This window comes from Malurus melanocephalus, unplaced genomic scaffold (genome assembly GCF_030028575.1).
Source record: "Malurus melanocephalus ecotype Western Australia unplaced genomic scaffold, MMel_1.1 scaffold_26, whole genome shotgun sequence".
Taxonomy (NCBI): Eukaryota; Metazoa; Chordata; class Aves; order Passeriformes; family Maluridae; genus Malurus; species Malurus melanocephalus.
The window spans coordinates 2599896-2611978 of NW_026623258.1; the positions used below are offsets into that span (position 1 = coordinate 2599896).

A 12083-nucleotide genomic window follows, 5' to 3' on the forward strand; every position below is an offset into this window, starting at 1 on the left:
GCTGGGTAACAACTCATCACAGCACGTGAGCACCATTCAGAAACACAGGGAAGAAAAGGATGTACATTTTGATGATAAATCCATCACAAACACTCACTGTTCTGTGGCTTTATTTATTGGAAAATACYTGCGGCTGCCCAGGAAGGCAGTTTAAAATGAATGGGTATTTCATTTTTGGTTTTAACACCTTAGGTAGCCCAGGAAATAAAGGTGGCTTACAAAGGCTGCTCTGACATCTGAGATGACATCTGTTTCAGGACACGGGCACAAGTCATCAAAAGAAAATCTTGCAGAGGTCTATTTATCAATAAAATATTTAATAAACTTATCTGTACAAAATATTAAAAAGGTTATTGAAGAGTATACAAGAATATTTATTTAACAAATATATACTGCTATATAATATATTCAAGAAAATATAGATTGTTGTTTACAGTTCATTTACAATCCCATATGTACAATCTATTTAAACTTTAGATACATACAAACAAGGCATTTACACCATCACATACAGAGCTATCTTTAGAGACATTTCACACTCCCAGACCTGAAAAAGCTGAACAAATACATGGATAGTTCAGAGGCACACACAGGGATATGAGTATTGCTTCAAAAATCGTAACTGCTACAGATACAGCTATTGGAAACTTCATCAGTTTTTGATATTTTCCTTTCTAATCAAAGAAAAGAACATATAAATAAAACCACGACTGACCAGCAGAGAGGCTCGTTTTGTCAAAGGGACTCCAGAAAGTGTTGACTTGAYTCTGGAAACAGAGCACACAGGGATGGGATACATGGGGGGTGAGTGAATGGGATCAGCATTGCTCCCTGCTTCCTGCGAGACAGGGACACCGGGAGCAGAGCAGGGCTGTGCTGCATGGACAAATGTCCTTTTCCTATCAGCAGCGTCTCCACCAGCTTTTCCAGCGGTGCCAGACAGAGCTGGTGGCTCTGGGTGGGCACAGCCCCTGATCCTCGGGCTGTGAGAGCTCCACTTGCAAAGGCACTGCACAAACCTGGCTCTGACAGGAGTGGGAGCTCTGACCTTCAGCACCGCAGGAACTCAGACCCTTCCTGCCAAGGTCGATCACTCAGAGCAGGAGGGAGGAACGTAACCAGGGTGATCACCCCGCTCCCAGGGCAAGGAGGGGATGAGCTGCTCCTACAAAATGCCTTAACCCCAGCTGATCACTTCCTACACACCCATCTAACTCTGGCACCTTCAAGGACTGAAGCCTGGCCCCTCCATGTGTGATCATCCCTTTTCCCAGTCCCTCCATGTGTGATCATCCCTTTTCCCAGTCCCTCCATGTGTGACCATTCCTTTTCCCAGTCCCTCCATGTGTGACCATTCCTTTTCCCAGCTCCTCCATGTGTGACCATCCCTTTTCCTGGCCTGTGGATGTCATCTCACACGGCTGCTGCTGCTGGCTGAGCTCCTGTGAGCCCTTTGGTGCTCAGCAGTTCCTGGCACGTGGCTCTCTGGGATCACTAGCTAKGGAGCAAAGCAGCCCTAAACTTTGTCTCCTGTTCATTCCCTGCTGCTCTCCTCCCCTCTCCTTACCAGAGCAGGATAGAGGAAATGAATGAAACACCACAGGGAATGCTACCATCACCCCAAAAACTGGGACCAAGGCAAATGCTACAGCTCCCAGGGAGCCTCCGGGTCTCATTCCTCAAATGATGGAGACCACAGTGACATTGTGACAAGAAGAAGGGGAGGGGAGACCCAAACGATCCCATCTTCCATCACAAACATTCCCATCTTCCATCAGAAAAGCACCTGAGTGTGTGACCTATCACGAGCAGGTCCCCTCCTCCCACCAGCTTCAACCCTGCCAGACCTGTCCCCTCTGTCCCCTGCTCGAGGGCACAGACTGCACCACGTTCTCCTGCTGTGAAGCTCAGCCATCCCTTCCTCACCCTCACCCTCCTCCCCCCACCAAACACCACAGCCCTCCCCATCCCGAAAACCCAAAGCACGAGCACACGTATCCAAGCAGGAAAATGAGCTCACAAAATGTATGACTGAACTATKAAATGGTGATGACAGAAAAAAATGGAGAGAAAAGCCTGATGAAAAATCATTGAAAATGAGTGGAGTTTTGGTTTCACCCATGGAATGGATGGGAATGGACCAAGCTKTGGTTTAAGATTTCTCAGTACCAGCTCCATAAAAATGCTCTGCTGCCCAAGCTTCCAACCCCAGTCCATCCATTCAGCCAAACAGGGCACATCCATCAGCCTGCCAGTGCTCCTTCCCACACCAGGTGCATCAGRTCCTCTCCAACATGGAAAATTCAGGGGTTCTTTGGGTACTGCTGCCAGTAAAATGGAAAAGCAGCCATTGGGTTGTGTCTTGARGTGCAAGGATGCAAAACATCCTTTAAGATGTAGGGTGGGCTCCTTGGTCAGTGAGCTGCACCAGCATGTACTCCAAATGTTTGTCATTTTTGAAGGCCCAGATCACTTTGATAGGACATAAGTGACTTTCAGAGACATCTTTTCACCTTTATGTACCTCACAGATGCTGTACTGGGAACAAAGAGCTTTGAAGGACTGAATACAGTTGGTTTTACCTTGGAAGACATAGAACAGCTTACGACAAAATCAAAGGTGTCACACACAGCAGCCTGGTGGAACATCTCACTCTTTTGCCAGCCATTAATTCAAAGATAGAAAAGACAAACTCTCCCCCTACCACACAAAGTCACAGWCTCCTGACCATCAGCAGCACCTCACCCACATGACAGGTACTCCCCAATTCTTCTCCTCATTGTGTTTTCATGGAGGACACCCTCCCACAGYAGGGACACCGCTGCACTCTGCTCCTGCCACCAGCACCTCCATTCTGACCCCTCAGAAAGGGATCCCTGATGCTGAGGGACCTGCTCTGAGGCCAGTGGGACCTGCTGGTCATGAGGGCATAAAAAAAAGAGCCACATTGCTCTCAAARACCTTTCTTTTTCCCACACAGGTTTTCCCACCACTCAGCTCCCCAGAGCATGATGTGAAGAGAGAAAAACCTCACACCACAACTCCAGCCACACCTAGGACAGGAGATGAGTGATTGAATGGAACTGCCCAGCTGAGGTCCCTGTGGTAGCTCTTTGTCCTGCTTATCTTCCCAGCACAGTGCCCCACAGCCCCACATCAGGTGACAGCCTCTGTGCAATGCCTGGGCYCTCGCTGCCGTTGCCCAATTAAATTTTTTTCTCTCCCTGGCACATGGCACCGCTGCCCCAGCACATACAAAAGAGAAGGCACTTGGATTTCAGAACTCACAGCACGCTCAGCAGGAAGCCATGACATTTCCCACCAGTTTTAGTCCAACACCAGTGTGAGCTGGGCTGGTATTTAGGATGTGTCTGCCACATTAACAGGGGTCCTGGGGGTTTTGGTGTARATGTAAACACTGACATTGATAAATCATGATAAGCAGAAGCTCATGGCAAAACTCCTGTTAAGGCTGGAGAGCAAAGCCATGGCATCTCACCAGCAGTCCAAGATGCTGTGCCCCATTTGTAACCCCTGGGACCTGCACTGTGTGTGTGTGTGTGTGTGTGTGTGTGTCTCTGCTGTTCCGTGGAGCCACCAAAGGTGACTCTCCCTAAATATCCCTTTCTGGTGTGTGGGATAAGGGCTTCAAACTGCAAAAAGATCTGCTCGTTTAGCCAGGGGAGTGTGATGGATAAATCAGGGCAGCAATCCCAGCGAGGGCTGTGCGGCCAAGGGCTGAGCCGAACCCACAGGGCACAAACAGCCCCAGGAGTGCTGGCACCCAAACCCCAGCAGAGGGCTCGGGGTTGGGGTTTGCTTTGAATCCCAATTGGTGCCTCTGCAGCCTTTTCCTTGTGGAAATGCCAACCATCAGCCAGCAGGCAAAGAGCATGTGGCTCCATCTGCCAGTGCTGACCAGAAAGGAAGCCACTGGGATCAGAGCAGCTGTGCAGGATGAAGCTACATCAAGACCTTTTCCATATGAACCCCTCTCTCWGCCAGGGGATACAAATTTCCCTCCTACCACTGGATTTGAAGTGTGATGTAAAAAAAGGGGGGCAACATATAGTTAGAAAAGCCCCCTCTTTTAAGAGAATTAAAAAGCAGTCAATTCTTTAAGAAAAAAAAAAAAAAAATCTGTGATTCTTGGGAAGTATWTCTAGGCCAGAAGCACCCTGGTCACTAGGGTTAAGCTGGGCTTCAAGTAATTTTGCTTCTGACTGTTCCTGCAGGCAGTGGCTTGAGCACAAGCTCAAGGAGTCCCCAGGCAAGGCACAAACACCAGTCCCTGTCCCAGCCGGGCAGGCATCCCCAAATCCCAGCCCCAGTGTTTCCAARTCAAATGGGATTGCTCTGCAAGTTTCCCTGCTCCTGTGCAATTACATTCCCATGTCAGAGAGGAGGGAGCCAGTTAAGCATGGATTCATAGCCCTTTKCAAATGCTTAATATTTCTAGTTTCACTGTAATTATATCCTGCAGATAAAAATGGTGCTCAAGGTCAAACAAATCCTCCAGGAGAATATGCACGGCATGGAAACTGTTTGGGTTTTTTCTAACTGGAAAGGTTGTATAAATATTGCAGATTGAAAAACTATAATTATCCATTAAAATCACTCTGAGTCTGCTGAATTAATATTTGTCCAYGTTCAACCTCTAGTCTCATATTTATAAAGTTTACATGTGCTCAAAAATCAGCTCAGGCAAGAGGCAGCTGATCAGAAATACATTTTTTCTGGGCCTTTTGTTTGGCATCAGAGGGTGATGCTGCGTGGAGGACCCGCTCCAAGGATGGGGCTGGGCTCCCACCCTCCTGCAGCCAGTGCCCCAAAGCARCAGGATTCTCCAGAGGCAGCATTCGCTGCTCCAAGCCCTCTTCAGACACATTCCAGTGTCACTCCTACCCCTTCCATTTAAATCTTGCAATGATTAAGGGTGGAAAGGGCCACCRAGTCCTACCATGATCCTCACACCACCATGTCCACATTAAACCATCTCCTCAAGTGCCATATCCACACATTTTTGAACATTTCCCGGGGTGGTGACTCCCTGGGCAACCTGTTCCAATGCTTTACAACTGTGACTTTCTTTCCCCCAATATTTAATCTAAACCTCTAAACCCCATTGTTGCTCGAGATTAATCCCACTGTTGGGTGCAGTCTCCAGATGTGCCTGGGGATGCAGAGGCAGCCCTTGCAGTCAYCATGCAGGGATTAATGAAGGGGGCAGAGGTGGCTTTTGCTCTGGAAATATTCCTGTGGGAGCAATGAGCAGTGTGAGAGCCAAGCCCTGCAGCTGATGCACTCGCCCAGGGGGGCAGCACAGTTACCCACCAAACCCCCATCTCCACTCTCCTGCAGCCTTGTCCTGCGCACACACACCCCTGGAGCAGCCCCAGCAGGGAGCTGCCCCTCCTGACCCCTCAGGGAGGCAGAAAGAGGGTCTAACTCCATCCTTTGCCCCTCATTGTGCTCCTTTCCCCTTTGCCCRGGAAGGTGGCACCTGGCACAGGCCCTGCCATCCCTGGGCTCCCCTTAGAGGGACAGAGTTTGCTCCCCCAGTTCAGGGATCCTGCAGCCAGATGATCCCTGAGCCAGGTCCTGCACGGGTGAAACCATGGACAGCATCGCTGACAGCTCTCCCCAAATCCTCCCCTCCTCGTTTCTTGTCGTGATCCAGGCTATGGAACTGCAGCCACTGAGCCTCAGCTTTTGTCCCCAGGGCCAGCAAAGCCATCGTGGGGGTCAGGACACAAGCCCCAGCAGTTGGCATTGCCCCAGAACTGGGACTGGGGTGAAGCATTGCCAGACCCAGCCTGTCACCCTGCTCTCCATCGGCCACCCTCAGACCTGAGGAGGGGGACACGTATGTTCCCTGAAACTGTGGCTGATAAAAACCACAAGAACTGGGAGCCRCTGGCATTAACACCCCCTTGGGCACAGTCCCACAGGAGCAGGTCTCAGGACACCTTTTAGGCTGAGGCTCACAAGAACCACCAGCCAGCAGGGGCTGCCAGGAGCTATATATATCTTGCCTGGATTTGAACTGCCACGAACCTTCACCACAAATATTTGGAGGAAGGGGAGGGSGTAAAAGAAACAAAAACATTTTTAAAAATAGTTTCAGCAGTGAGAAAAACTATCAAACAACCAAAGGCAATTGAAAAATTAGGTGCTTGGAAASCTTGGTAACTTTGTAACTGATGTGGAACCCGACAGCTCCAGCACTGCTGCGCCAACCTCCTTCCCCAAGCAGCTGTGCTAAAGCCGAAGGGCAGAGGAAACCCACAAACCTTGTGCTGACCCCTCCTCACCCACCCAGGAACCTTGGCCTCCCCAAGTGCTGACAGGGAGAAAACCCACGGCATGGACCTGATCATTCCTCTCCCCCASTGCCCTCCAGCTCTGAGCATCCCCTGGGGATGGTGACACCATTAACAYACATTTACATTAGGGATGAGGAAAGGAGGTGGGTTTTCCTCTTGGATACGTGGATGTGAAGCCAGAGGAGCTCAGGTCAGGGGGTGAGGTACCATGAGACTTTTGGGTACCACACTCTGTCCCCGAGCTGGTACCAGCCACAGCCTGAGGAGTGGGCTCTGTGGACGAGGATGGAGGGAGGATGGGGCATCATCCCCATCCCCATCCCCAGTGGATCTGTCCCTGTTTTCACTGGGCACAATTTATTTCCTTCCTTGGAGGGGCTGTTGAACCTCAGCAAGGCTTTTCTGACCTTTGAAATAATTTGGGTCTCAGCAGAGCTTTTTGAGCCAATGCCCTCTCTGCCTGGCCAGGCTCAGCCCTCCCAGCAGAACATCCCTGCCGTGGAGCATAACTGGATTCACACAGGAAAAATCSCACGTTTTCCAGCAGGGATTGATCTCTTCCAAAAGCAAACTACCATCACTAATAACCACTGATGTTTACACACCRACACCCTGCCCACAAGGGAAAAAACAAACCATCAAACACAAAATCTGTGCAAATACACCTCTGGTCTAAACCAACTCAGCCACAAAGCCAAAGCTTGGTACCAAAAGCCACTGAGGTGCAGCAGAAATGTTTCCCAGCATCCAAAGCACACCCTGGCATGGATGAARGGCTTCTCTGGTTTAAAGGTGTAATTTATACTCAGCTCCTGAGTTACTAAAACCCTGCAGCCCTTTCAGCACACATCAAAACACCCCACTTGTAGCAGTCCCTGAGGGCAGCACTCAGCCCCCAGCATGGGAAAGGYCTGCTCCTGGAGGATCCAGCTCCCTTAACGGAGCAGGGAGCAGCCAGCACTCCAGGGAGGGACACAGCTCCCTGGGAAATCGATGCCAAAGGAAGATAGGGTGGAGCTTGGAGCTTTTATAGAGATTATTTGGAAAGAGAACCCAAGTGAAATGGCTCTTCCCCAGGGAACTYGGGAGCTTTGTTTCCCTCCCAACACGCTCAGGATGGCTGTGTGGCTCGCGGGCCCGATGCTGGGCTCCCAGTGTGCCTTGGAAATGGAGTTTTGTGCAGGAAATGGGGGAAGCCACCAACCAGCATCTCCTGCAGGGCACAAATGACAGCGCCAGTGCTTCAGACCCCATGGCTGGGGACATCTCCAGCTGACACCTCCCAGGRCCACTCCCACCCTTCTGAGAGCGCAAGCTGTACTGCAGACCTGACTCTTTCAGCTCCCAGTTCTCCCTCTTTCCTGTCTCYACCAGCAGACTCACAAACCACTCCCCACTGCAAACAGGCCTGGACCAAGTGATTACARCCCACTCCAGCCACAGGTTCTCCACTCCCTGCCTTCCCCCAGGGATCCCTCATTTTTCCACTGGGAAACCCAGGGCAATGATTTGAAGGCAGCCAGAAGAACTCCTTGAACTTAAAGAAAAGAGCATTCCTACCTCACGTCCACCCCACTGCCACAGCCAGAGGGGGAGTCTAACCCCATCCCTCTGCCACTCCACCTCCCCCWTCTCAGGCCATCCTTCCCAACCAGACAATTGTGGCCAGACATTTCCCAAAACCTTTGGGAAAGAGGTTGTCAGCTCCACTTTGGCAAATCAAGTGTATCAGGCAGAGCTCAGAGGTTGAGGAGACAATCCCYTGGGGCTCTGCCAGGCTCTGTGCCCCCCAYTTCCAGRGGAGAACAGGCAAGGCACAGAGATGGTGGCAGCCTCACAGTCTCAGAGGGGCATCCCCCAATCACTCTTGGTGTCATGGCCAGGGTGGCCTTGRGAAGACAGGGGACACCTGCCCTGGGCTTGGCTTTTGGAAAGGCACACACCAAAATGTGTATGTGTGTATATATATATATATTTTATATATATATATTTATATTTATATATATAAAATGGGCAGGGCTGCTGAGCAAGGCCAGGAGGGATGGGGAGAGCTGCAGAAATTGCTACCTGCAGCCACACGTCTCCACGACCATGTCCTCGTACTGTTTGTAAACCACATTGTTCCCAGAGTCGATGTAGAGGATGCTGATGGGGCTGAGCTTGGAGGGCACACAACAGCTCGGGGGAGTGGACTCYGGGTCCATGGAGTTCATCAGGGTCTGGATGATGGCGTGGTTGGTGGGCTCCAGGTGGGAGCGCAGCGGGAAGTCGCAGACCCCCTCRCAGTGATACGCCTCGTAATCCAGGGGGGCAATTATCCAGTCGTCCCAGCCCAGCTCCTTGAAGTTCACGTGCAGGGGCTTCCTGCTGCAGCGGGTCTTGGCCTTCTTCCCGTGGCCTCTGCCCCCAGACCGGGCGGCAATGGTGGTCCTCCTCTTCCTCCGCTTGGGAAATGCCTCCTGGCCGGGATCGGGGGGCTCCAGGAARGGGGGGCTGCCCAGGGCCTTGATCCTATCCCGGATCTCCTTGAAGAGGTTCTCCTTCCTCTGGGTGCGGGAGAAGGCCACGAGCAGGGCTCGCTCGTGGGGCTGTGGCTGGGGTTTGCCAAAGCCCAGCTGCCGGGGGGGCAGGAGCTGCCCCGAGCGATCCGAGACGATCCTCAGCAGGAAGCACAGCAGCTTGCCCGAGAGCGAGCTCTCCCTCTGATCTCGCAARGCCTCCCAGACGTCAAACACCTCCCATCTGGAGGAGCCCGTGTCCAAAATGTCAGCAGCCCTGGAATCCAGCAGCTGGGGCTCCTCGCCCTCCCGGCTCGGGCAGGTGCCAAGGAGGAGGTGGTGGAAGGTGCCTTCGGGGGACAGGGCCAAGCTGCGGTTTTCAGGGAGGGAGCGCAGGATCCGCAGCTCTGCKCCCGTCACCTCCTCTGCCTCGGGCAGGCTGGAGATGTCAAAGAGGTATCGCAGCTCTGAGGCGGATGGGGAGGCATCTAGAAGAGAGAACACAGAAGAAAAAGAAAAAAGGAAAAAAATGTAAAATATCAGGAAACTGAAGCCAAGCTCTCATTAGGGAGGTGCAAGGGACTCAGAGTGAGATCTCACTGTGCAGCACAGCTCCCAGAGCACCCCAGAAGGTCACAGCCTGTGTGTCCTGCATCCAGGAGTGTCACTCTGGCTGGGGACACCAAAATAAACGGGGAGGAGAAGGTACAAATGGAGCGAGAAATCAATTCAAACAAGTGGCTCCTTCATCAGCACTTTTCCCCACATCCTGAGGAGGCTTCTTTGCCTCATCCCAGGTGTTCCAGTGACCCCAGAAGCACCACTATTCTGTTTTGGCACRGAAGCCACATCTGAACGTGTGCAGCACATTCCCATCCCCAGCCAACAGGTTATCACCGATTTCTTCTGCCCCAAGTGTCACACACACACACATGCAGTTAAAAATCCCATTTCCTCCTSGCAGATAGGCACAGGCACACAGATCTGAAACCCAGAGGCTGAAAATGAGCCTAGCCTCAGTTTGTCACTATTTTTGGTGGATCCAAAGACCTGACACAGACTTGTACAGTTTCTGGCACTGAATAAATACACTCAGTGTGAATTAAAAAAAGAAACACCAAAGGAGGTGGAGTTGGGAAGAAGAGATGAATTGAGTTCTGGGAGGGTTACTTTTTGTTTTCTCCCTCGTTAACGAGAAACCTGACCTGGGCACGCTGCAAACATCTCTGCTGTGCCCGGAGCGCCCCGACCCGCAGCCGGCAGAGCCCTGCCCGACACCCCCGCCCCGCACCCGCCCACTCCCGCCGACAGCGGCGCTTGGTGAAGCTTGCACCGCCCGCAGAGGGGGAAACTGTCTTCTCCCTGTCATTTGTTGCTGCTGCTATCATCATTAATAGTAGTACTATTATTCATTCTAGTTATTATAATTACTGTTTGAAAAGCAGATCTAAAATTCCTGTGAGGAGTAGATAAGAGCAGATAAGGAGATCCCTTTGAAGAGTTCATCTGGTTTCGTTTTGCGCTGAAACTTCCCAGGACCTGTGCGCAGTTTTCGCCCAGCTCTCCCAAGCCGAGCACTGCCCACCCTCCCACCGGAGCATCCTCCCCCCTGTCCCGCCTCGCCACCCCGACATCTCCCGTTCAGCTTCCAGTAAACCTCCTCCAGCAAAGGCTGCCGGCAGGATACRGCCCCTTCTGGGTGTGGGAATGGGGTTTGGGGATGGGGTTTGAGGGCTCCACACCATCAGCCGCCGCTCTCCCACCCCTGGGCAGCCGGCGACAGGCACGGGGGGTGGCTGGCGCTGGTTTTCAGTTTGTTTTCATTTTATTCGATCGGGCATTTATTTTTTTTCCCCAGCCGAGCCCTCGGCCGGCAGGGCGTGATGTCAGTATATGTATGTGTTTATGTTAAAAGTACATCGTTTGGTGCGTATATGCATTTGACTATCATTATTAGATCCGCGAGTATGAAGAGGGCAAAAAAGGGCAAAGAGGGAGAAGGGGACAGCGAGTCCGAACTCAGCCGGCAYCGCCGGCGGGAGCCGCTCCGGAGCGCCGCAGCCATCCGCGGCCGAGCACCCCCGGGGCACCGCGGCTGAGCTCCTTCCCCGGCCCGGTCCGGCCCGGCGCGGTTCTCCACGGAGCTTTTCGGGCTGCGAAGGCTCTGGTGGGACGGGGGTTGCCGTGAGTAGAAGCTGTTCTTAAACTGTGCAGCAGCCTCCGGCTCCGCATCAGGTGCCGGGAGGTCCCGAGAGCCGCCGGCACCGCCGCCCGCCCCGTCCGGGCTGGCTGCACCTCGCAGCCCGTCCCGAACCACATTCGTGGAGAGCCCSKTCGCCACCCCCGACCCGCGCTCAGMGCCGCGCTCAKCTCCGTCGGCAAACCCCCTCACCAGCTCCAGGTACAAACCTTTTGCTGTCCCCATCGTCACCTCCTAACCGTATGTTCACRCACAGCTCCAATCCCAGCCCTATCCTCGCCTCCACTCCCACGCTCACACTCGCGCACGGCTTCATTCCCGTTAAACAACCGGGATGTGCAGTCCCTATCCCGTTAAAACTCCATCCCAAGCGCTACCCCATCTTCTGCAACCACCCCGTGTGGAAACCAACGCACAATCCCATTCCCCAGCAACGCGCAATCCCAGACACAGCCCCGTGCCCGGACCAACGCGCGAGCATCCTGTCCGTGTGCCACCGCGTCCCCAAACTCACTCTCACAGTGATGCACAATCCCCGGTGTCCATCCCCACATCCACGTAGGAGCCCGATCCCCACACCCACCGCACAACACCGTCTCCATCCCCAAGCCCCATCCTCATCCCCAAGCCCATTCCCAATGGATTTCTCTCCCGCCCGACGGCGGAGTCCCGGCGGGGCGGCCCGGCCGCTCTCCCCTGCCCTGCCGCGGGCGCTGCGCTGCGCTGCGCGGGGGGACGCGCGTCCCGCACTCACCGCTGCGCGCCCGCTCCGCGAAGCCCGTCACGGTGTCGGCGCGGCGGCCGGGGGCGCGGCGGGCGGCCAGGCGCTGGTACAGGGCCACCATGTAGTGATGCGGCACCACCGTGCCGTTGCGGAGAGCCCCGTCCCTCCGCGGCGGGGAGGAGAAGGGGGAGGCGGCGGCGACGGAGGAGGAGGAGGCGGAGGAAGGCGCGGCTGCCGAGGGTCGCTGGGGAGCGGCCGCTGACGGGCCGCGCACGGCGGCGGCCTCCAGCCCGCGGCGAAGGCGGCAGGCGCCCAGCAGGCAAAGGCAGAGGGCG

General features: G+C 53.7%; 1 protein-coding gene across 1 annotated transcript; it reads right to left on the bottom strand.

Moving 5' to 3' along the window:
• Positions 1–4129: 4129 nt before the first annotated feature.
• Positions 4130–11996, bottom strand: GDF7 (growth differentiation factor 7). Its single transcript, XM_057390435.1, has 2 exons — positions 11779–11996; positions 4130–9312 (listed from the first exon to the last, which is right to left on the bottom strand). The coding sequence occupies exons 1-2, from the start codon at positions 11867–11869 to the stop codon at positions 8390–8392; spliced, it is 1014 nt and encodes a 337-aa protein (XP_057246418.1). The 5' UTR covers positions 11870–11996; the 3' UTR covers positions 4130–8389.
• Between the last annotated feature and the right edge of the window lie 87 nt (positions 11997–12083).